We start from the raw sequence: 26,122 nt of genomic DNA on the forward strand, positions 1-26,122 counted from the left end.
TGATGAAGCATTTTTCACAGCCACCGCCCCACTGCGAGTGATGGGGCAGGACGCACCATCACATTGCACTTCATCCTTGGAGACTGCTCTTACAAAGAAGTTTCCTAGATATCTATTGTCCCACAATGCTGCTGTGGCTCCGTTGTTGGGACCCTCGCCTCTGAGTCAGAATGTTGTGGGTTCAAATCCCACTCCAGGGACTTGAGCATAAATCTTGGCTAACACTCCCAGTGCAGTGCTGAGGGAGTGCTGCACCGTCAGAGGTGCTGTCTTTCAGATGAGGCGTTAAACCGAGGCGCCGTCTGCTCTCTCTCAGGTGGATGTAAAAGATCCCGTGACGCGATTCCGAAGCAGAGCAGGGGTGTTCTCCTGGCCAATATTTATCCTTCAGCCAACATCACTAAAAACATGGTCATTATCACATTGCTGTTTGTGGGAGCTTGCTGTGTGTAAATTGGCTGCTGCGTTTCCCACATTACAACAGTGACTACACTCCAAAAGTACTTCATTGGCCGTGAAGCAGTTTGAGACGTCCGGTGATCAGGAAAGACGCTATATAAATGCAAGTCTTTAGATTACATGATTAGGAACATCCTGGCTGCTTGATATTACCGATACATCAAGACTTTCTAATGTACTTTATACCAAAATAGGAAGCATTAAACTGCTTTATTGGGATTCTTACAAGTATTAGCAGAAAGTCCAGACTTGCATGTCTGATCCTAGCGTTCCCATCGTTCCCCCCCAGGCTCAAAGAGCTGCAGCAACTCGCCATCTGTCGTCATGGAAACTCAACCAGCGGAATGTTCCGTTTGGGAATTTATTGCATCGTTTTTGTACCAGATCTAAAAAAAAAAAATCGAGATGGAGATATGTTTGTGTGAATGGAAGGGTGCGTTTGATGCAATGTTAACACAAGCACAGAACAGCTGCACACACCAGGGCAAAGGATAGTCAAAGACGCAGGTTTGAAGGGACGTCTTAAAGGAGGAGGCGGAGAAGTTTAAGGAGGGAATTCCAGAGCTCAAAGCCCAGGCGGCTGAAAGCACGGATATGGGGCAAAGGAAGTGGGAGATCCACAAGAATCCAGAACTGGAGGAACGACAAAATGAGATACTTTTAATTTATTTATTCTGGGATGTGGGTGTCGCTGGCAAGGCCGGCATTTATTGCCCATCCCTAATTGCCCCTTGAGAAGGTGGTGGTGAGCCGCCTTCTTGAACCGCTGCAGTCCGTGTGGTGAAGGTGCTCCCACAGTGCTGTTAGGGAGGGAATTCCAGGATTGTGACCCAGCGACGATGAAGGAACGGCCGATATATTTCCAAGTCAGGATGGTGTGTGACTGGGAGGGGAACGTGGAGGTGGTGGTGTTCCCATGCACCTGCTGCCCTTGTCCTTCTAGCTGGTAGAGGTCGTGGGTTTGGGAGGTGCTGCCGAAGAAGCCTTGGCGAGTTGCTGCAGTGCATCTTGTAGATGGTGCACACTGCAGCCAGGGGGCGCCGGTGGTGGAGGGAGTGAGTGTTGGAGGTGGTGGATGGGAGGCCGATCAAGCGACTGCTTTGTCCTGGATGGTGTCGAGCTTCTCGAGTGTTGTTGGAGCTGCACTCATCCAGGCAAGTGGAGAGTGTTCCATCACACTCCTGACTTGTGGCTTGTAGATGGTGGAAAGGCTTTGGGGAGTCAGGAGGTGAGACACTCACCACAGAATACCCAGCCTCTGACCTGCTCTTGTAGCCACAGTATTTATGTGGCTGGTCCAGTTAAGTTTCTGGTCAATGGTGACCCCCAGGATGTTGATGGAAAGTATCTGAATGTCCATTCCTTGAAATGCTTCTAAAATTTCAAAAAGGTATTATAGAATGAGCAAAGAACACCACATAAGTCAGAAGGCTTTTCAATTTATTTCAGTTCACCAAAAAAAAAGCATCTTTTTGACTTACATTTTTGCAAATGTCTCATTTACAATTCAGATTTATCAAGCATATATTACATTTCAATATTCTATATGGTAACCTGTTTTTAAAAAGTCGAATGCTGGTTTCAGATTTGCTCACTATTTCAGGCTCTACATTTTGGTGCGTGACTTTATCTGGAGCAAATCTTCAGACACACTTTTCCTGAATATCCCCCCCCCCCCCCCCAACACCAATCAGCAGCAGTTAAATGCCCCAAGCAGTAACCCACCCATTTAAAGCGCCATTCAAATAATGCCCGGCAGGAAACCCAGGCTTGCATGAATCAACTGACAACCAAGACCACGAGGGAGCAAGTGGAAATTCAAACAGAACTAGGTTAATGGGGGCGAGGGGCCCGACCCAGCATCAACCTGCCTCTGCTCCCCCTCACTCCTGGGGCCTCCCAAGTATCTCCCGCACTTGGATTTTACTTCCAATATTCACTGTCGTTGCCCCCTTTTGCCTCACCCCTAAGTTTGAGATTAAATTCTAGGTACAGACAAGTTATTGGACCAACTGGAACATTTTTGCCACAGATGCCTCAAAAACTCCTTGCTACAGTTCCCATGAAACGGGCTAAATGACTACCGTAATTGTAGTTCTAGGATGCAACTACAGCTAGCCAACTGAACTCCCATTGGATAAGTCTGCTTTTAAAAGACCAGAAAATGTACACATTTGGACCACAGATTAGAGTCGCAACAAGGTCCAGGGCTTAATGGCACATTGACTTGGCAGATGTACATGAAAGGGTGACATAGGGCCCATGATGAACCTTTATACGGGCCTAACTATATAGGCCGAAATCTGTACCAAGAGACAATCACATCTGTGGTCTCAGACCCCTTATGTTAAATAAAATGTAAATACACAGAAATTGGTATTTCTCCTCGGCCGCATGTCGTTTCTTCTCAGCAGAATATCCAGGCACAAATTTAACCATGTGTCCGTGCAACATTCAAACAAGTTAACTCCCGTACAACTGAAATGAACACAAACACAAACCGGGGTTTTTTTAAGCCCCCACTACCACTCAATCCATTCAGTTAAATCGACCACTCTCCATCATACCAGCACCGACTCGAGGGGGGCAGAAGGGCCTACTCCTGTTCCTCTGTCAAGACCTATAAAACAAAAAAAAGTAATCTTGAAGGAAAAAGATGTGCAACAATAGTGATATTAGAGTTTTTCCCGATAATCTTGGATTCCAATTTACCCGGGCCAGATCCGTTCTCAACCCACTGAAATTGGCCTTCCTCCAATCAAGTTCTTTTACTCTAGATTGAACATAAGAACATAAGAATTAGGAACAGGAGTAGGCCATCTAGTCCCTCGAGCCTGCTCTGCCATTCAACAAGATCATGGCTGATCCGGCCGTGGGACTCAGCTCCACTTACCCACCCGCTCCCCGTAACCCTTAATTCCCTTATTGGTTAAAAATCTATCTATCTGTGACTTGAATACATTCAATGAGCTAGCCTCAACTGCTTCCAGAATTCCAGATTCACAATCTCTGGGAGAAGAAATTCCTTCTCAACTCGGTTTTAAATTGGCTCCCCTATATTTTGAGGCTGTGCCCCCTAGTTCTAGTCTCCCCGACCAGTGGAAACAACCTCTCTGCCTCCATCTTGTCTATCCCTTTCATTATTTTAAATGTTTCTATAAGATCACCCCTCATCCTTCTGAACTCCCAACGAGTAAAGACCCAGTCTACTCAATCTATCATCATAAGGTAACCCCCTCATCTCCGGAATCAGCCTAGTCCCTATCCTTTTCCATAGCTAATCTAAAGCTCATGATACTATGATCACTGTTCCCTAAATGTTCCCCTACTGACACTTGCTCCACTTGACCCAGCTCATTCCCCTGAACCAGATCCAGGAACGTCTCCTTCCTCGTTCGGCTGGAAAATTACTGATCAAAAAAGTTCTCCTGAACACTTCAGAAATTCTCCCCCCTCTCTGCCCTTTACACTACTATCCCAGTCTATATTCGGAGAGTTGAAGTCCCTTATTATCACTACTTTATAGTTCTTGTATCTCTGTAATTTCTCTGTAAATTTGCTCTTCCATATTTTTCCCACTATTTGGTGGTCTATAGAATAAACCTAGGAGTGAAATGGCAGCTCGATTATTTCTTAGCTCTAGCCATATAGATTCTGTCCTTGATCCCTCCAGGACATCCTTTCTTTCCAACACTATTATTCTCCTTAACCAATACTGCCACACCACCTCCTATCTTTCCTGAACACCCTATATCTAGGAATAGTAATACCCAATCCTGCCCTTTTTTGAGCCAGGTCTCCGTTATTGCCCTGTGGCTATTTGTGCTTGCAGCTCACCAACCTGTTTACCACACTTTGTGCGTTCACATACATCCACTGTAAACCTATCCTAGACCATCCTGTGTTCTCTCTCAGTCTCACCCCACCTAATGCCTTACTATTTCTTGCTTTCGTGCTATGCATCTCTGCTAATCCCTGGTTTCTCCTTTCTAAATGGTACATCCTGGTGATCACCCGCCTGCCAACTTAGTTTCAAACCCCCCCAGCAGCGCTAGCAAACCACAAACAGAGTGGTCTCCATGCTTTGCCCGAATCCTCGACACAAGTTGGAGCTGGACTCAACCAGTGCTCCCATCGGCCGACTTTGGTAGCCTGAGCCCTCAAAGCCGGCACCACAATCATCATCACCATAGGCAGTCCCTCGTATCGAGGGTGACTTGCTTCCACGCCAAAAAGTTCACAGGTGTTTCAAAGGACCTAATATCCCAGATCCCGAACTACATCCTGAAGGGAGGAAGATGCCTGTGGGTGGATTTTTTTTAAACGTGGGGTGACCGTTGCACACCAGCCACCACACGGGCTTGACAGAGCGAGGTCTTGGTCCAGTGGCAAGGGTTAACCAGGACGACTGGAGACCTGCTCTGCTGCACGGACCTAGTGCGCACACACATCACAGTGTGGGCTGGGCCCGTGCTGTCCCTGGGCCCTGATCACGTCGCTCCTGCTGTACCTGCCCACACTGCAGTCAGCCGTCGCCCTCCTGCGGTGGTATGCCCCGCACACTGCTCCCTCCAATGGCCCCGGCCTGCTGATGGTCTTGCAGGCCAGGACCCTGCCGATTTCAATAAATACGTGGTGTCATCCTCTGGCAGGCTAGCACCTGGGACATCTTATCCCCTCCCCTCATCCCCGTTCCTGAACACTTGGGGCTGGTGATTTATGACGTGAATGTCCAGCCCACCCTCAGAAACGCTGCCAGTCGCTGTGTTGTTTGCTCGGGTCAGACAGAGCGACAGTATATCTTCAGGACCACGTCAACAGCTGCGTACAATGCACACACCTGCAATTATGTTTCTAGGGCCCCCACCGACCTGCTCAAGCCATTTGAAACATAGAAAATAGGTGCAGGAGTAGGCCATTTGGCCCTTCGAGCCTGCACCACCATTCAATAAGATCATGGCTGATCATTCCCTCAGTATCCCTTTCCTGCTTTCTCTCCCTACCCCCTGATCCCTTTAGCCGTAAGGGCCATATCCAACTCCCTCTGGAATATATCTAATGAACTGGCCTCAACAACTCTCTGCGGTAGGGAATTCCACAGGTTAACAACTCTCTGAGTGAAGAAGTTTCTCCTCATCTCAGTCCTAAATGGCCTACCCCTTATCCTTAGACTGTGACCCACAGATGACTTTCCGACCACATATCCGCTCCATCAACAACACTGCCTACTTCCACCTCCGTAACATCGCCCGACTCCGCCCCTGCTTCAGCTCATCCGCTGCTGAAACCCTCATCCATGTCTTTGTTACCTCTAGCCTCGATTATTCCAATTCTCTCCTGACCAGTCTCCCACCCTCCATAAACTTAAGCTCATCCAAAACTCTGCTGCCTGTGTCCTAACTCGCACCGAGTCCCGCTCACCCCGTGCTCACTGCCCTATGTCCTAACTCGCACCGAGTCACACTCACCCATCACCCCCTGTGCTCACTGCCCTGTGTCCTAACTCGCACCGAGTCACACTCACCCATCACCCCCTGTGCTCACTGACCCGTGTCCTAACTCACACCCAGTCCCGCTCACACATCACCCCCTGTGCTCACTGCCCTGTGTCCTAACTCGCACAGAGTCACACTCACCCATCACCCCCTGTGCTCACTGACCCGTGTCCTAACTCACACCCAGTCCCGCTCACACATCACCCCCTGTGCTCACTGCCCCGTGTCCGAACTCGCACCAAGTCCCGCTCACCCATCACCCCGTGCTCACTGACCCGTGTCCTAACTCACACCCAGTCCCGTTCCCCCATCACCCCGTGCTCACTGCCCCGTGTCCTAACTCACACCCAGTCCTACTCACCCATCACCCCGTGCTCGCTGACCCGTGTCCTAACTCACACCTAGTCCCACTCACCCATCACCCCGTGCTCACTGACCCGTGTCCTAACTCACACCCAGTCCCGCTCACACATCACCCCGTGCTCACTGCCCCGTGTCCGAACTCGCACCAAGTCCCGCTCACCCATCACCCCGTGCTCACTGACCCGTGTCCTAACTCACACCCAGTCCCGTTCCCCCATCACCCCGTGCTCACTGCCCCGTGTCCTAACTCACACCCAGTCCTACTCACCCATCACCCCCTGTGCTCGCTGACCCGTGTCCTAACTCACACCTAGTCCCACTCACCCATCACCCCCTGTGCTCGCTGACCCGTGTCCTAACTCACACCCAGTCCCGTTCCCCCATCACCCCCTGTGCTCACTGCCCCGTGTCCTAACTCGCACCGAGTCCCGCTCACCCCCTGTGCTCACTGCCCCGTGTCCTAACTTGCACTGAGTCCCACTCACCCCCTGTGTCCTAACTCGCCCCGAGTCCCGCTCACCCCCTGTGCTCACTGCCTTGTGTCCTAACTCGCACCAAGTCCCACTCACCCATCACCCCCTGTGCTCAATGCCCCGTGTCCTAACTCACACCCAGTCCCACTCACCCATCACCCCCTGTGCTCACTGCCCCGTGTCCTAACTCACACCCAGTCCCACTCACCCATCACCCCCTGTGCTCCCTGCCCCGTGTCCTAACTCACACCCAGTCCCACTCACCCATCACCCCCTGTGCTCACTGCCCCATGTCCTAACTCGCACCCAGTCCCACTCACCCATCACCCCCTGTGCTCCCTGCCCCGTGTCCTAACTCACACAGAGTCCCGCTCACCCACTACCCAGTGCTCACTGACCTACATTTGCTCCCGGTCCAGCAACACCTTGATTCTAGAATTCTCATCCTTGTTTTCAAACCCCTCCCTCCCTATCTCTCTCTCTCCTACTCCTCCAGCCCTACAACCTTCTGATCTCTGCACTTCTCCAATTCTGGCCTCTCACGCATCCCCAATTTCCATCACTCCACCATTGACGGCTGTGCCTTCAGCCGCCTGGGCCCCAAGCTCTGGAATTCCCTCCCTGAGCCTCTCCTCCGAGAAGCTCCTTAAAGCCTGCCCCTTTGACTTGTCCTAATAGCTCCTTATGTGGCTCGGTGTCAAACGTTGTCTGATTGTGCTCCTGTGAAGCACCTTGGGACGTTTTACTATGTTGAAGGTGCTATTTAAATGCAAGTTGTTTTTGTATGGTTTTTAAACTCCCGTGCCCGGATAAATGGTTTGAGGAACAACTCGAGGGTGTCCAACGTACTCCTGGTTTGTCTGTTTCCTGAAAGGGATAATAAGGTTTCCCTTGTATGACCACCCCACCCAGATTTTGCTGACATAGATGAATAAGTGCCTAGACCTCAATGGTGATACAGACGCTTCCATGGGCCCCCTAGTGGCCTGCTTACCCTGGAAGAAAACGTGGTCTGCAGCAGGAAGCCTGGGTTCGGTTTTTTGCTGGTTAGACCTCGGCTACTATTTACAATCTATATTAACGACTTGGAAGGGACTGAGTGTAATGTAGCCAAGTTTAATGACGATACAAAGATGGGAGGAAAAGCAATGTGTGAGGAGGACCCAAAAAATCTGCAAAAGGACATAGAAAAGCTAAGTGAGTGGGCACGTGTGCATGAAACACAAAAGGAAGGGGATACATCCTTACTATACAGTATAAATGCACACGAGGCCCATGCTTGAGAGGTCAGTCTGTGACCTGTCCTTTATTCCTTAGCACTCAAGTGCAGGAAGTGGGTGGAGCTTCCCCTTTTATACCTGAAGGTCCAGGTTAGGAGTGTCTCCCACAAGTTCACCACCTAGTGGTCAGTGTTCTCACAGTGTACAACTTAGGTCAGATTATACATGGGTTACATTGCTGGTTGAATACATGACATCACCTCCCCCCCAAGGTCTTATTGGGATCACAGGTTGAGTCTCTCTGGTGGTTTACGCTCCCTTGTAGAGCGCCTGAGTTGGGGCTCTGGTTGTTGGGCACTGGCCTGAGTGTCTGCTGTTTGCGGTGCCTCAGGCCTGTCCGGACTGCCCACAGTGACTGGGCTCTCCTCCCTTTGGTCCCTGTGTTCGGTCACCTGTGGTGGAGTGAACTCTATATTGTGTTCTTCCTCTGCTTCTTCTATGGGGTTGCTGAACCTCCTTTTTGTTTGATCCACATGTTTGCGGCAGATTTGTCCATTGGTAAGTTTAACTACCAGAATCCTATTTCCCTCTTTGGCAATTACAGTGCCTGCGAGCCATTTGGGCCCTGCAGCGTAGTTGAGGACAAAAACAGGGTCATTGACATCAATACATCGCGCCCTCGCATTCTTGTCATGGTAGTCACATTGTAACTGACGCCTGCTCTCAACAATTTCTTTCATGGTGGGGTATATAAGGGATAACCGGGTTTTGAGCGTCCTTTTCATTAGCAGCTCTGCGGGTGGAACCCCTGTGAGCGTGTGTGGTCGGGATCTGTAGGCCAACAGGAAGCGTGATAAGCGGCTTTGTAGGGAACCCCCTTGGATTCTGAGCATCCCCGGTTTGATTATCTGCACTGCTCGTTCTGCCTGGCCGTTTGACATGGTTAATTCCTCAGGGCATGCCCTGTACGTGGCTGCCCAGTCCCCATTCAGGACACATTTCTTGACTTGAGACAATAGCGGGTCTCTATTTGTCCAGACTTTAATCTGACGGGCTGTCACGGGTGAGCCTTCGCTTCCGAAAGCTTCAACAGCCATGACCATCTCAGCAGCATGCTCGGTAGCTCCCTCAGTAGTGGCTAGTGGGAGCCTGCTGAGTGCATCGGCGCAGTTTTCGGTCTGTGCCGAATTGTGTAGTCATAGGCGGCTAATGTGAGTGCCCACCTCTGTATGCGGGCCGATGCGTTTGCATTTATGGCCTTGTTGTCGGCCAAAAGGGACGTTAGGGGTTTGTGATCTGTCTCCAGCTCAAATTTCCTGCCAAACAGGTACTGGTGCATTTTCTTTACCGCATATACACATGCGAGCGCCTCCTTTTCTACCATCCCGTAGCCCCTTTCTGCCTGGGACAGACTCCTGGAGGCATAAGCTACCGGCTGTAACTGACCCTTGGCATTGACATGCTGCAACACACACCCGACACCATAGGACGATGCATCGCACGTTAACACAAGTTTCTTACATGGGTCATATAGCGTTAAGAGTTTTGGAATGTAACAAATTGCGTGGTCTATTAAAAGCCCTTTCCTGGCTGTCCCCCCAGACCCATTCGCGTAGGAGCACGTGTAGCGGCTCTAGCAGCGTGCTCAATTTGGGAAGAAAGTTACCAAAATAGTTCAGGAGCCCCAGAAACGAACGCAGCTCCGTCGTGCTACGGGGTCTGGGTGCTCTCTGGATCACTTCAGTCTTGGACACAGTAGGTCTGATTCCGTCTGCTGCTACCCTCATCCCCAGGAATTCTACCTCTGGAGCTAGGAAGGCGCACTTCGCCTTTTTCAGTCGCAGCCCTACCCGGTCCAGTCTGCGTAGCACCTCCTCCAGGTTGTGGAGGTGTTCTTCAGTATCATAACCCGTAATGAGGATATCGTCCTGAAAAACCACCATCCCTGGAATAGACGAGGAGGCTTTCCATATTTCGTTGGAAGATCGCGGCGGCCGAGCGAATCCCGAACGGACATTTGTTATACTCAAACAACCCCTTGTGTGTCGTGATGGTGGTCAGCTTCTTCGACTCACTCGCCAGCTCCTGGGTCATGTAAGCTGAGGTCAGATCCAATTTTGAAAAAAGTTTGCCACCGGATAGCGTCGCAAAGAGGTCCTCCGCTCTCGGTAGTGGGTACTGGTCTTGGAGTGACACACGATTGATGGTGGCCTTGTAATCGCCACATATCCTGACCGACCCATCCGCCTTGAGCACCGGCACAATCGGGCTCGCCCAGTCACTGAATTCAACTGGCGAGATGATGCCTTCCCTCAGCAGGTGGTCCAATTCGCCTTCTATCTTTTCCCGCATCACGTACGGCTCCGCTCTGGCCTTGTGGTGTACTGGCCTGGCGTCTGGGTTTATGTGAATCACTACCTTGGCCCCCATGAAAGTGCCGATGCCAGGTTGAAATAATGAGTCAAATTTGCCCAGGATCTGTGAGCATGATACTCGCTCCACAGAGGAAATTGCATTGACATCGCCCCATTTCCATTTCATGACAGCAAGCCAACTCATAAGAACATAAGAATTAGGAACAGGAGTAGACCATCTAGCCCCTCGAGCCTGCTCCGCCATTCAACAAGATCATGGCTGATCTGGCCGTGGACTCAGCTCCACTTACCCGCCCGCTCCCAGTAACCCTTAATTCCCTTATTGGTTAAAAATCTATCTATCTGTGATTTGAATACATTCAATGAGTTGGCCTCAATTGCTTCCTTGAGCAGAGAATTCCACAGATTCACAACCCTCTGGGAGAAGAAATTCCTTCTCAACTCGGTTTTAAATTGGCTCCCCCGTATTTTGAGGCTGTGCCCCCTAGTTCTAGTCTCCCCAACCAGTGGAAATAACCTCTCTGCCTCTATCTTGTCTATCCCTTTCATGATTTTAAATGTTTCTATAAGATCACCCCTCATCCTTCTGAACTCCAACGAGTAAAGACCCAGTCTACTCAATCTATCATCATAAGGTAACCCCCTCATCTCCGGAATCAGCCTAGTGAATTGTCTCTGTACTCCCTCCAAAGCCAGTATATCCTTCCTTAAGTAAGGTGACCAAAACTGCACGTAGTACTCCAGGTGCAGCCTCACCAATACCCTGTACAGTTGCAGCAGGACTTCCCTGCTTTTATACTCCATCCCTCTCGCAATGAAGGCCAACATTCCATTCGCCTTCCTGATTATCTGCTGCACCTGCAAACTAACTTTTTGGGATTCATGCACAAGGACCCCCAGGTCCCTCTGCACCGCAGCATGTTGTAATTTCTCCCCATTCAAATAATATTCCCTTTTACTGTTTTTTTTCCAAGGCGAATGACCTCACACTTTCCGACATTGTATTCCATCTGCCAAACCTTAGCCCATTCGCTTAACCTATCTAAATCTCTTTGCAGCCTCTCTGTGTCCTCTACACAACCCGCTTTCCCACTAATCTTTGTGTCATCTGCAAATTTTGCTACACTACACTGTCCCCTCTTCCAGGTCATCTATGTATATTGTAAAGAGTTGTGGTCCCAGCACCGATCCCTGTGGCACACCACTAACCACTGATTTCCAACCCGAAAAGGACCCATTTATCCCGACTCTCTGCTTTCTGTTAGCCAGCCAATTCTCTATCCATGCTAATATATTTCCTCTGACTCCGCGTACCTCTATCTTCTGCAGTAACCTTTTGTGTGGCACCTTATCGAATGCCTTTTGGAAATCTAAATACACCACATCCATTGGTACACCTCTATCCACCATGCTCGTTATATTCTCAAATAATTCCAGTAAATTAGTTGAACATGATTTCCCCTTCATGAATCCATGCTGAGTCTGTCTGATTGCACTATTCCTATCTCGGTGTCCCACTATTTCTTCCTTAATGATAGCTTCAAGCATTTTCCCCACTACAGATGTTAAACTAACCGGCCTATGGTTACCTGCCTTTTGCCTGCTCCCTTTTTTAAACAGAGGCGTTACATTAGCTGCTTTCCAATCCGCTGGTACCTCCCCAGAGTCCAGAGAATTTTGGTAGATTATAACGAATGCATCTGCTATAACTTCCGCCATCTCTTTTAATACCCTGGGATGCATTTCACCAGGACCAGGGGACTTGTCTACCTTGAGTCCCATTAGCCTGTCGAGCACTACCCCCTAGTGATAGTGATTGTCTCAAGGTCCTTCCTTCCCACATTCCTGTGACCAGCAATTTTTGGCATGGTTTTTGTGTCTTCCACTGTGAAGACCGAAGCAAAATAATTGTTTAAGGTCTCAGCCATTTCCACATTTCCTCCCCAGTAGTGCGGGACCGTCCCCTGGGACAATCCAGAGTGGCAACCTGTTCTCCGAATCTTTGTGGGTCACGACTACCGTGGCGCTGCCTAGCACCGGAATGATCTGCTTTGTGCAAGTCTGTAGCTGTGCGTCAATCGGCGATAATTTTGGCCTCTTGGCCTTGGACGCCCACAACTTTTCGAACTGTTTGATACCCATCAGGGGCTGGCTGGCCCCCGTGTCTAACTCCATTGATACTGGGATGCCATTGAGGAGCACTTTCATCATTATCGGTGGCGTTCTGGTGTATGAACTGTATACATGCTCCACATGAACTCGCTGAACTTCAGCTTCCAGCGATTTCCCCCAGTGTCCATTTCTGCAGGTATTTTGCTCATCTCTGCAAACTCCGGCTGAGTGTGTGCCTCCACGCCTCCAACATGAGCTGCTGTTGGAAACAAAAGATCCCTTGCCAGTCGATCGTCCCTGACTGCCCCTGTGACTGTCATTGAGTGCGCCATTAACAGGTGTTGATGGCCCCATTACTGGCCGCATTGTCCCTTGCAATGGCGTGAATCGCTGTTCAGCTTGCCATTGTCTCTGTCGAACTCCCCCTCTGGGTTCGACTACATATTGGGGCATGCCCGATTGCCCTTGTCTGCCTGGAGAACTGTGTGCTGCTTGAACAATGTTGAATCTCTGTCCCAACCATTCCTTAACACAGTACCTCTCATCTGTTCTGCTAGTGGCCATGCTCGCGTGGTTTAAATCCCAGTTTCTCGTCGCCATTGATACGTCCTTACTATACAGTATAAATGCGCACGAGGCCCATGCTTGAGAGGTGGTCAGTCTGTGACCTGTCCTTTATTCCTTAGCAGTCAAGTGATGAAGGTGGGTGGAGTTGCCCTTTTATATCTGAAGGTCCAGGTTAGGAGTGTCTCCCACAGTTCACCACCTAGTGGTCAGTGTTCTCACGGTGTACAACTTAAGTCAGATTATACATGGGTTACATTGCTGGTTCAATACATGACAGAAGGTACAGCAAGTGATCAGGAAGGCCAATGGAATCTTGGCCTTTATTGCAAAGGGGATGGTGTATAAAAGCAGGGAAGTCTTGCTAGTTATACAGGATATTGGTGAGGCCACACCTGGAGTACTGCGTGCAGTTTTGGTTTCCATATTTACGAAAGGACATACTTGCTTTGGAGGCAGTTCAGAGAAGGTTCACTCGGTTGATTCCGGAGATGAGGGGGTTGACTTATGAGGAAAGGTTGAATAGGTTGGGCCTCTACTCATTGGATTTCAGAAGAATGAGAGGTGATCTTATCGAAACGTATAAGATTATGAAGGGGCTTGACAAGATGGATGCAGAGAGGATGTTTCCACTGAGGGGGGAGACTAGAACTCGAGGGTATGATCTTAGAATAAGGGATCACCCATTTAAAACTGAGATGAGGTGAAATTTCTTCCCTCAGAGGGTTATAAATCTGTGGAATTCACTGCCTCAGAGAGCTGTGGAAGCTGGGACATTGAATAAATTTAAGTCAGAAACAGACAGTTTCTTAAATGATAAGAGGATAAGGGGTTATGGGGAGCGGACGGGGAAGTGGAGCTGAGTCCATGATTGGATCAGCCATGATCGTGTTAAATGGCAGAGCAGGCTCGAGGGACCATTTCCTGCTCCTATTTCTTAAGCTCTCTACCGGTGAAAAGTCTAATACACGTTGGACTGTAAAATGTCATCCAATCTGCAGCAGCTTTGTTAGCTACCCTTCGAGATATAACTGGGCGTGCACTGCCCGATTTACTGCAAGGCCCAGCTACACAGGGTTTTGATAGTGCACACATTACCAATATACAAATATCTTGTGAGGCGGATTCATGGAATCAGAAAGTACAGCAGGAGGCCATTGGGCCCATTGAGCCTGTGCCGGCTCTGTGACAGAGCGATCCAATCAGTCCCACTCCCCGCTCTTTCACCACAGCCCGGCACATCTTTCCCCTTCCAGTATTTATCCAATTCCCTGTTCAAAGTTACATTCCAGATCACAACTCACTGCGTAAACATTGGTTTCTTGTTGCCTCTGATGCGTTTGCCAATTACCTTAAATCTGTGTCCCTCTGGTTCCCGACCCGTCCGCTACTAGAAACAGTCTCCCCTTATTTACTCTTCATGATTTTGAAAACCTCTATTAAATCTCCCTTTAACCTTCTCCGCTTTAAAAGGAGAACAATCCCAGCTTCTCCAGTCTCTACACATCACTGAAGTCCCTCATCCCTGGGACCATTCTGGTCAATCTCCTCCGCACCCTCTCCAAGGCCTTGGTAATCCTACTGTGCTGGGCCCAGCATGTGCTAAAGTACTCCAGCTGGGGCCTAACTGGTGATTAAAAGGTTTAGCACTTATGTGCGAGGGTTATTTCAGACGGGGTAGAGGGGGGGGTAAAAAAGGAGGGGGGGTGCGCAGTATTACAGCTGTGAGGAGGGGTGATATGTTGGAGGGGTCATCAAACGAGGCCATATGGGTTGAATTGAAGAACAAAAAAGGGGTGATCACACTGCTGGGAGTGTGCTCTAGATCCCCAGTCAGAGGGCGATAGAAGAGCAGATATGGGGCAAATTGCTGCAAAGGTGTAAAAACTATAGAGCTGTAATAGTGGGGGATTTCAACTACCCAAATATTAACTGGGAAAAAAGCAGTGTGAATGGTACAGAGGGAGCGGAATTCCTAAAAAGCATTCAGGAGAATTTCTTTATCCAGTATGTAACAAGCCCAACAAGGGAAGGGGCAGTTCTGGACTGGGTTTTGAGAAATGAAGAGGGGCAAGTGGAAGGGGTATCAGTGGGAGAGCACTTGGGTGCTAGTGATCATAATTCAGTTAGATTTAGGGTAGTTATGGAAAAGGACAAAGGTGGACCAGGAAAAAATTTTCTCAATTGGGGTAAAGCCAGTTTTGTTGAGCTGAGATGGGATTTGGCCAAAGTGGACTGGAAACGGCTACTTGATGGTAAATCAGTGTCAGAGCAGGGGGAGGCCTTCAAGGAGGAGATCCTGAGGGTTCAGAGCAAGTATGTTCCCTTAAAACAAAGGGTGGGACGAACAAATCTAGAGCCCCTGGATGTCATACAGGATAAGATAAAGGACAAAAGGGAAGCTAATGACAGATCCTGAGAACTCAATACTGCAGAAACTCTAGAGGAGTGTAAGAAGTGCAGGGGTGCAATTAAAAACAACATCAGGAAAGCAGAGAGAGAGCATGAAAGAATGTTGGCAAGTAAAATCAGGGAAAACCCAAATATGTTTTATAAATACATTAAGAACAAGAGGATAACTAGAGAAAAAGAGTGGGGCCTATTAGAGACCATAAAGGAAATCTGTGCGTGGAGGCAGAAGATGTGGGTACGATTCTTAATGAATATTTTGCATCTGTTTTTACAAATGAGCGGTGATGCAGACTTTGCAATGAGGGAGGAGGAGTGTGAAATATTAGGTGAGATAAACAGAGAGAGAGGAAGTATTAAGGGGTGTAGCAGCTTTGAAAGTGGATAAATCCCCAGGCCCGGATGAAATGTAACCAAGACTGTTGAGAGAAGCAAAAGAGGAAATAGCAGAGGCTCTGACCATCATTTTCCAATCCTCTCTGGCTACAGGTGTGGTGCCAGAGGACTGGAGGACTGCTAATGTTGTACCTTTGTTTAAAAAGGGAGAAAGGGATAGACCGAGTAATTACAGGCCAGTCAGCCTAACCTCAGTGCTGGGAAAATTATTGGAAAAAGTCCTGAGGGACAGGATAAATCTTCATTTAGAAAGACAAGGATTAATCAAGGACAGTCAGCATGGATTTGTGAAGGTAAGGTCATGTCTGACTAACTTAATTGAATTTTTCAACGTGGTAACCAGGAGGGTCGATGAGGGCAGTGTGTACGATGTAGTGTATATGGATTTTAGCAAAGCTTTTGGTAAGGTCCCACATAGCACACTGGTCACAAAAGTAAAAGCCCATGGGATACAGGGCAAAGTGGCAAATTGGATCCAAAATTGTCTCCGAGGCAGGAAGCAAAGGGTAATGGTTGATGGATGTTTTTGTGACTGGAAGGCTGTATCCAGTGGGGTTCCGCAGGGCTTAGTGCTGGGTCCTTTGCTTTTTGTGGTGTATATCAATGACTTGGACTTAAATGTAGGGGGTATGATAAGAAGTTTGCAGATGACACTAAAGTCAGCTGTGTGGTTGATAATGAAGAAGGCGGCTATGGACTGCAGGAAGATATCAATGAACTGGTCAGGTGGGCAGAACAATGGCAAGTGGAATTCAATCCGGAGACGTGTGAGGTAATGCATTTGGGGGGGGCTAACAAGGCAAGGGAATACACATTAAATGGTAGGACACTGAGAAGTGTAGAGGAAGAAAGGGACCTGGGAGTGCAGGTCCACAGATCCCTGAAGGTAGCAGGCCAGGTAGATAAGGTGGTTAAGAAGACATACGGAATACTTGCCTTTATTAGCCAAGGCATAGAATACAATAGCAAGGCGGTTATGCTAGAACTGTATAAAACACTGGTTAGGCCACAGCTGGAGTAATGCATGCAGTTCTGGTCACCGCATTACAGGAAAGATGTGATTGCACTGGAAAGGGTGCAGAGGAGATTTACAAGAATTTTGCCTGGGCTGGAGAAAAATAGAAACATAGAAACATAGAAAATAGGTGCAGGAGTAGGCCATTCGGCCCTTCTAGCCTGCACCACCATTCAATAAGTTCATGGCTGAACATGCAACTTCAGTTCCCCATTCCTGCTTTCTCGCTCCTTTTTGAATATATTTAGTGAATTGGCCTCAACAACTTTCTGTGGTAGAGAATTCCACAGGTTCACCACTCTCTGGGTGAAGAAGTTTCTCCTCATCTCGGTCCTAAATGGCTTACCTCTTATCCTTAGACTGTGACCCCTGGTTCTGGACTTCCCCAACATTGGGAACATTCTTCCTGCATCTAACCTGTCTAAACCCGTCAGAATTTTAAATGTTTCTATGAGATCCCCTCTCATTCTTCTGAACTCCAGTGAATACAAGCCCAGTTGATCCAGTCTTTCTTGATATGTCAGTCCCGCCTTCCCGGGAATCAGTCTGGTGAACCTTCGCTGCACTCCCTCAATAGCAAGAATGTCCTTCCACAAGTTAGAAGACCAAAACTGTACACAATACTCCAGGTGTGGCCTCACCAAGGCCCTATACAACTGTAGTAACATCTCCCTGCTCCTGTACTCAAATCCCCTCGCTATGAAGGCCAACATGCCATTTGCTTTCTTAACCGCCTGCTGTACCTGCATGCCAACCTTCAATGACTGATGTACCATGACACCCAGGTCTCGATGCACCTTCCGTTTTCCTAATCTGTCACCATTCAGATAATAGTCCGTCTCTCTGTGTTTACCACCAAAGTGGATAACCTCACATTTATCCACATTATACTTCATCTGCCATGCATTTGCCCGCTCACCTAACCTATCCAAGTCATTCTGCAGCCTCATAGCATCCTCCTCGCAGCTCACACTGCCACCCAACTTAGTGCCATCCGCAAATTTGGAGATACTACATTTAATCCCCTCGTCTAAATCATTAATGTACAATGTAAACAGCTGGGGCCCCAGCACAGAACCTTGCAGTACCCCACTAGTCACTGCCTGCCATTCTGAAAAGTACCCATTTACTCCTACTCTTTGCTTCCTGTCTGCCAACCAGTTCTCAATCCACGTCAGCACACTACCCCCAATCCCATGTGCTTTAACTTTGCACATTAATCTCTTGTGTGGGACCTTGTCGAAAGCCTTCTGCAAGTCCAAATATACCACATCAACTGGTTCCCCCTTGTCCACTCTACTGGAAACATCCTCAAAAAATTCCAGAAGATTTGTCAAGCATGATTTCCCTTTCACAAATCCATGCTGACTTGGACCTATCATGTTACCTCTTTCCAAATGCGCTGCTTTGACATCCTTAATAATTGATTCCATCATTTTACCCGATGTCAGGCTGACCGGTCTATAATTCCCTGTTTTCTCTCTCCCTCCTTTTTTAAAAAGTGGGGTTACATTGGCTATCCTCCACTCGATAGGAATTGATCCAGAGTCTATGGAATGTTGGAAAATCACTGTCAATGCATCCGCTATTTCCAAGGCCACCTCCTTAAGTATTCTGGGATGCAGATCATCAGGCCCTGGGGATTTATCGGCCTTCAATCCCATCAATTTCCGCAACACAATTTTCCGACTAATAAAGATTTCCCTCAGTTCCTCCTCCTTACTAGACCCTCTGACCCTTTTTATATCCGGAAGGTTGTTTGTGTCCTCCTTAGTGAATACCGAACCAAAGTACTTGTTCAATTGGTCAGCCATTTCTTTGTTCCCAGTTCCCTGATTCTGACTGCAGGGGACCTACGTTTGTCTTTATTAACCTTTTTCTCTTTACATATCTATAGAAACTTTTGCAATCCGCCTTAATGTTCCCTGCAAGCTTCTTCTCATACTCCATTTTCCCTGCCCTAATCAAAACCTTTGTCCTCCTCTGCTGAGTTCTAAATTTCTCCCAGTCCCCGGGTTTGCTGCTATTTCTGGCCAATTTGTATGCCACTTCCTTGGCTTTAATACTATCCCTGATTTCCCTTGATAGCCACGGTTGAGCCACCTTCTCTTTTTTATTTTTACGCCAGACAGGAATGTACAATTGTTGTAGTTCATCCATGTGGTCTCTAAATGTCTGCCATTGCCCATCCACAGTCAACCCCTTCAGTATCATTCGCCAATCTATCCTAGCCAATTCACACCTCCTTCCTTCAAAGTTACCCTTCTTTAAGTTCTACATCAGAATTAGGAACAGGAGTAGGCCATCTAGCCCCTCGAGCCTGCTCCGCCATTCAACAAGATCATGGCTGATCTGGCCGTGGACTCAGCTCCACTTACCCGCCCGCTCCCCATAACCTTTAATTCCCTTATTGGTTAAAAATCTATCTATCTGTGACTTGAATACATTCAATGAGTTGGCCTCAACTGCTTCCTTGGGCAGAGAATTCCACAGATTCACAACCCTCTGGGAGAAGAAATTCCTTCTCAACTCGGTTTTAAATTGGCTCCCCCGTATTTTGAGGCTGTGCCCCCTAGTTCTAGTCTCCCCGATCAGTGGGAACAACCTCTCTGCCTCTATCTTGTCTATCCCGTTCATTATTTTAAATGTTTCTATAAGATCACTCCTCATCCTTCTGAACTCCAATGAGTAAAGACCCAGTCTACTCAATCTATCATCATAAGGTAACCCCTCATCTCCAGAATCAGCCTAGTGAATAGTCTCTGTACCCCCTCCAAAGCCAGTATATCCTTCCTTAAGTAAGGCGACCAAAACTGCACGCAGTACTCCAGGTGCGGCCTCACCAATACCCTATACAGTTGCAGAAGGACCTCCCTGCTTTTGTACTCCATCCCTCTCGCAATGAAGGCTAACATTCCATTCGCCTTCCTGATTACCTGCTGCACCTGCAAACTAACTTTTTGGGATTCATGCATAAGGACCCCCAGGTCCCTCTGCACCGCAGCATGTTGTAATTTCTCCCCATTCAATTAATATTCCCTTTTACTGTTTTTTTCCCCCAAGGTGGATGACCTCACACTTTCCGACATTGTATTCCATCTGCCAAACCTTAGCCCATTCGCTTAACCTATCTAAATCTCTTTGCAGCCTCTGTGTCCTCTACACAACCCGCTTTCCCACTAATCTTTGTGTCATCTGCAAATTTTGTTACGCTACACTCTGTCCCCTCTTCCAGGTCATCTATGTATATTGTAAACAGTTGTGGTCCCAGCACCGATCCCTGTGGCACACCACTAACCACCGATTTCCAACCCGAAAAGGACCCATTTATCCCGACTCTCTGCTTTCTGTTTGCCAGCCAATTCTCTATCTATGCTAATACATTTCCACTGACCCCGCGTACCTCTATCTTCTGCAGTAACCTTTTGTGGCACCTTATCGAATGCCTTTTGAAAATCGAAATACACCACATCCATTGGTACACCTCTATCCACCAGGCTCGTTATATCCTCAAAGAATTCCAGTAAATTAGTTAAACATGATTTCCCCTTCATGAATCCATGTTGCGTCTGCTTGATTGCACTATTCCTATCTAGATGTCCCACTATTTCTTCCTTAATGATAGTTTCAAGCATTTTCCCCACTACAGATGTAAAACTATCAGGCCTATAGTTACCTGCCTTTTGTCTGCCCCCTTTTTTTTTTTAAAAACAGAGGCGTTACATTAGCTGCTTTCCAATCCGCTGGTACCTCCCCAGAGTCCAGAGAATTTTGGTAGATTATAACGAATGCATCCGCTATAACTTCCGCCATCTCTTTTAATACCCTGGGATGCAATTCATCAGGACCAGGGGACTTGTCTACCTTGAGTCCCATTAGCCTGTCCAGCACTACCCCCCTAGTGATAGTGATTGTCTCCAGGTCCTATCTTCCCACATTCCTGTGACTAGCAATTTCTGGCATGGTTTCTGTGTCTTCCACTGTGAAGACCGAAGCAAAATAATTGACTAAGGTCTCAGCCATTTCCACATTTCCCATTATTAAATCCCCCTTCTCATCTTCTAAGGGACCAACATTTACTTTAGTCACTCTTTTCCATTTTATATATCTGTAAAAGCTTTTACTATCCGTTTTTATGTTTTGGACCATGGTCTCTGAATTAACTGTTTCATTCTCCATTCTAATGTAGAATTTCACCATATTATGGTGACTCTTCCCCAAGGGGCCTCGCACAACGAGATTGCTAATTCATCCTCTCATTACACAACACCCAGTCTCAGATGGCCTCCCCCCTAGTTGGTTCCTCGACATATTGGACTAGAAAACCATCCCTTATGCACTCCAGGAAATCCTCCTCCACCGTATTGCTTCCAGTTTGATTAGCCCAATCTATGTGCATATTAAAGTCACCCATGATAACTGCTGCACCTTTATTGCATGCACCCCTAATTTCCTGTTTGATGCCATCCCCAACATCACTACTACTGTTTGGGGGTCTGGACACAACTCCCACTGGCGTTATCTGCCCTTTGGTATTCCGTAGCTCCACCCATACCGATTCCACATCATCCAAGCTAATGTCCTTCCTTACTATTGCATTAATTTCCTCTTTAACCAGCAACGCCACCCTGTCTCCTTTTCCTTTTTGTCTATCCTTCCTAAATGTTGAATACCCCTGGATGTTGAGTTCCCAGCCTTGGTCACCCTGGAGCCATGTCTCTGTGATGCCAATTACATCGTATCCGTTAACTGCTATCTGCACAGTTAATTCATCCACCTTATTCCGAATACATAGAAACATAGAAAATAGGTGCCCTTCGAGCCTGCACCGCCATTCAATGAGGTCATGGCTGAACATGAAACTTCAGTACCCCATTCCTGCTTTCTCGCAATACCCCTTGATCCCCCTAGTAGTAAGGACTACATCTAACTCCTTTTTGAATATATTTAGTGAATTGGCCTCAACAACTTTCTGTGGTAGAGAATTCCACAGGTTCACCACTCTCTGGGTGAAGAAGTTTCTCCTCATCTCGATCCTAAATGGCTTACCCCTTATCCTTAAGACTGTGACCCCTGGCATTGAGGCACAGAGCCTTCAGGCTTGCCTTTTTAACACACTTTGACCCTTTAGAATTTTGCTGCAACGTGGCCCTTTTTGTTTTTTGCCTTGGGTTTCTCTGCCCTCCACTTTTACTCATCTCCTTTCTGTCTTTAGCTTCTGTCTCCATTTTGTTTCCCATCCCCCTGCCATATTAGTTTAACTCCTCCCCAACAGCACGAGCAAACACTCCCCCTAGGACATTGGTTCCGGTCCTGCCTAGGTGTAGACCGTCCGGTTTGTACTGGTCCCACCTCCCCCAGAACCGGTTCCAATGTCCCAGGAATTTGAATCCCTCCCTGCTGCACCACTGCTCAAGCCACGTATTCATCGGAGCTATCCTGCGATTCCTACTCTGACTAGCACGTGGCACTGGTAGCAATCCCGAGATTACTACTTTTGAGGTCCTACTTTTAAAATTTAGCTCCTCGTTCCTTAAATTCGTTTCGTAGGACCTCATCCTTTTTTTTTTTTAAAACCTATATTGTTGGTACCAATGTGCACCACGACAACTGGCTGTTCACCCTCCCTTTTCAGAATGTCCTGCACCCGCTCCGAGACATCCTTGACCCTTGCACCAGGGAGGCAACATACCATCCTGGAGTCTCGGTTGCGGCCGCAGAAATGCCTATCTATTCCCCTCACAATTGAATCCCCTCTCACTATCGCTCTCCCACTCTTTTTCCTGCCCTCTTGTTCAACAGGGCCAGCCACGGTGCCATGAACTTGGCTGCTGCTGCCCTCCCCTGATGAGTCATCCCCCTCAACAGTACCCAAAGCAGTGTATCTGTTTTGCAGGGGGATGACCGCAGGGGACCCCTGCAGTACCTTCCTTGCACTGCTCTTCCTGCTGGTCTTCCATTCCCTATCTGGCTGTGGACCCTTTAACCTGCGGTAAGACCAACTCGCTACACGTGCTACTCATGTCATTCTCAGCATCGTGGATGCTCCAGAGTGAATCTACCTTTAGCTCCAATTCCGCAACGCGACCGTCAGAAGCTGGAAGCGGATACACTTCCCGCACACGTAGTCGTCAGGGACTCCGGAGGCATCCCTGATTTCCCACGTAGTACAGGAGGAGCATAACACATGTCCGAGCTCTCCTGCCATGACTTAACCCCTAGATTAACTTAAATTGGCAACAACAATGCTCAAAGTTACTCGCTGATATAGAAGAGAAAAAAGAAAAACTACTTACCAATCACCAGCCAATCACTTACCCCAATTTTGGCTATGAGGAAAGATTGGCGATGCTGGGTCTGTGGAACAGAGGAGGCTGAGGGGAGACCTTATTGAGGTGTATAAAATTATGAGGGGCCTGGATAGAGTGGATAGGAAGGACCGGTTTCCCTTGGCAGAGAGGTCAATAACCAGGGGCCATAGCTTTAAAGTAATTGGGGGGAGGTATAGAGGAGATGGAAATATCTTCACCCAGAGGGTGGTGGGGGTCTGGAACTCGCTGCCTGAAAGGGTGGTAGAGGCAGAAACCCTCACCACATTTAAAAACTACTTGGATGTGCACCTGAAGTGTCGTAACCTACAGGGCTACGGACCGAGAGCTGGAAAGTGGGATTAGGCTGGGTAGCTCTTGGTCGGCCGGCACGGACACGATGGGACGAATGGCCTCCTGCTGTGCTGTAAATTTCTATGATTCTATGGGTGGGACAGGGTTGCAGTCGTTATTCAAATACTTACCTGCTGCAACAGCAGTAGTGAGATATCGGCATCTCCTCTTCTACTCGATATCGGCCAGAATCTGGCAAATCTTTACACTCCGCTATGAAAGTATGCAGGTCAGTCTGGGGAAAACCATTGCGCTGGTAAAGCTGCAGGAAAGAGCACAATGGTAAGTACTGTTCCAGGTCAGGGTTTTTAGAACAATCTAGTACACTCAAGTGTTGAGCAAACAAACCAATGGTTTCTTCAACCCAGAAGACAAGTTAAGTGAAAGAGGCTTCTCTTAATATAGATTAAACCTCCCTTATCCGGAACCCTCGGGACCTGTCCTGTTCCGGATAAGGGAGTTTTCTGGACGAGGGATGGTCACGTTAAATTGGATGGTACATGGTACACTCATAATAAAGGATGAAACTGAGTACTGTGTACAATGAGCAAGTGTGACCTTAGCTCCTTTAATAAGACTCCAGAGTGTAGGTATCTCGTGGGTGGCCTGCTTATATACCATGCTCCCAAGGGATACGGAGATCCCTTGGGACTCCAACAGGTGGGCCCTCTGGTGGTCAGGTGTCATACAATGTTACAAGGGGTTAAATACATAACAGTACAGGTACTGAGCAAGGGGACATCGGGGCTGACTGGCTTGGGGCTGGGAGTGCGGCAGAGAGATCATGGGGGGGGGGGGGGGGGGGCGGTGGATTGTGGGGTCAGGCCAACGATTGCGGGAGTCGGCAGCGAGGAAGGACTTCAATTTGTTCATGTCAGAGTTCTGCACATGCGCCACCTGGTGGCCGGGAATGGTTCTGGACGAGGGGTGGTTCCAGATAAGGGAGTTCTGGATAAGGGAGTTCTGGATAAGGGAGGTTCAACCTGCACTCCACTCCACTCAATCCTCAGCCTCATACTGTTCCAATGAAACCCAACGTAATGAACATAAGAAATAGGAGCAGGAATGGGCCATACAGCCCCTCGAGCCTGCTCCGCCATTTAATACGATCATGGCTGATCCGATCATGGACTCAGCTCCACTTCCCCACCCGCTCCCCATAACCCCTTATCGTTTAAGAAACTGTCAGTTTCTGTCTTAAATTTATTCAATGACCCAGCTTCCACAGCTCGCTCAGGCAGCGAATTCCACAGATTCACAACCCTCAGAAGAAATTTCTCCTCATCTCAGTTTTAAATGGGTGGCCCCTTATTCTAAGATCATGCCCTCTAGTTTGAGGAACAGCACCTCATCCTTCAATTCGGCACTTTACAGCTTTCTGGATTCAACATCGAGTTCAACAATTTCAGAGCGTAACCTCGGCCCCTGGCAGCTGTTGCTGATTCTACCATTCCCATTTACCCCCTCTCTAGACCCATCTTTTGTTCCTTTACTTGTCCCATTACTGCCCCATTTTCCCTCGCACCATCATCCCTTTTGTCTCTCTAATCTCTCCTGCCATCCACCCTGTCACAGACCTTCCCTCCCCCGCCTCGGCACTTGCTTAAAACCGATTACCCCCCTCTTTAACTACCGCTTACCCCCTCTTTAACCGTTTCGGCATAATAACGGGTCAGGGGCACATTGTAAACAGAGTAAGGGGGTGTGGGGAAACCCTTCTCCAAATTCAGCTTCCGGATTACCCACACAGCACCTTGAACATAACGCGATGCCGCGAGGCGGGTGATGGAAAGACACGCACCCACACCCTCTGGTTTCCCATTGCAACAGTTGTGACGTTGGCCAGTCAGTCCGCTCACCCAGGGAACAGTCCGTACAAAGCATTCGTCGTTCCTGGGATGTGGGCGTCGCTGGCAAGGCCGGCATTTATTGCCCATCGCCAGTTACCCCTTGGTTTGATGAGACTGTGGTACCCCGCTCGGCCACTTTACCAGGCGGTTCAGGGGTTAACCACGTGGGCATGGGACGGGAGTCACATAGGCCCAGACCGGGTAAGATTTCCTTCCCTGGCGGACACGAGTGACCCAGTTGGGGTTTTTAAAACTAGAATCAGACGGTCACTTTCATGGATTACCGGATGTTTTAAAAATTTCTAGATTTTTATTTTTAATTGAATTCAAAATTCTTAAACTGCCGTGGTGGGCATTTGAACCACCAACTACCACCTGCATTTATATAGCGCCTTTAATGAGTAAAATGTCCCAAGGCACTTCACAGGCGCGTTATTAAACAAAATTTGACACCAAGCCACACAAGGAGATATTAGAGCAGGTCTTGGTCAAAGGGATAGGTTTTAAGGAACGTCTTAAAAGGAGGAGAGAGATAGATAGAGAGGCGGAGAAGTTTCGGGAGGGAGTTCCAGAGCTTGGGGCTCAGGCAGCTGAAGGCACGGCCACCGATGGTGGAGCGATTAAAATCGGTGATCCGCAAGAGGCCAGAATTGGAGGAGCGCAGAGATCTCGGAGCGATGTGGGGCTGGAGGAAGTTAGAGATAGGGAGGGGTTACAGGGATAGGGAGG

General features: G+C 48.3%; 1 protein-coding gene across 2 annotated transcripts in view; it reads right to left on the reverse strand.

Moving 5' to 3' along the window:
• Positions 1-2,188: 2,188 nt before the first annotated feature.
• mcoln3b (mucolipin TRP cation channel 3b) overlaps positions 2,189-26,122 on the reverse strand; it is a 61,475-nt gene continuing 37,541 nt past the window's right edge. Inside the window, exons 12-13 of one of the 2 annotated variants that reach the window (XM_070885951.1) lie at positions 23,675-23,805; positions 2,189-3,079 (exon numbers count right to left, since the gene is read on the reverse strand). In XM_070885951.1, the coding sequence (XP_070742052.1) occupies positions 3,073-3,079; positions 23,675-23,805 (138 nt within the window). In that variant the 3' untranslated portion in view covers positions 2,189-3,072. Of the gene's footprint in view, positions 3,080-23,670; positions 23,806-26,122 lie in introns of those variants that run through there. The other variant, XM_070885952.1, reaches the window with a different exon arrangement.

Source organism: Pristiophorus japonicus, chromosome 8 (genome assembly GCF_044704955.1).
Source record: "Pristiophorus japonicus isolate sPriJap1 chromosome 8, sPriJap1.hap1, whole genome shotgun sequence".
In the NCBI taxonomy this organism is placed as follows: domain Eukaryota; kingdom Metazoa; phylum Chordata; class Chondrichthyes; family Pristiophoridae; genus Pristiophorus; species Pristiophorus japonicus.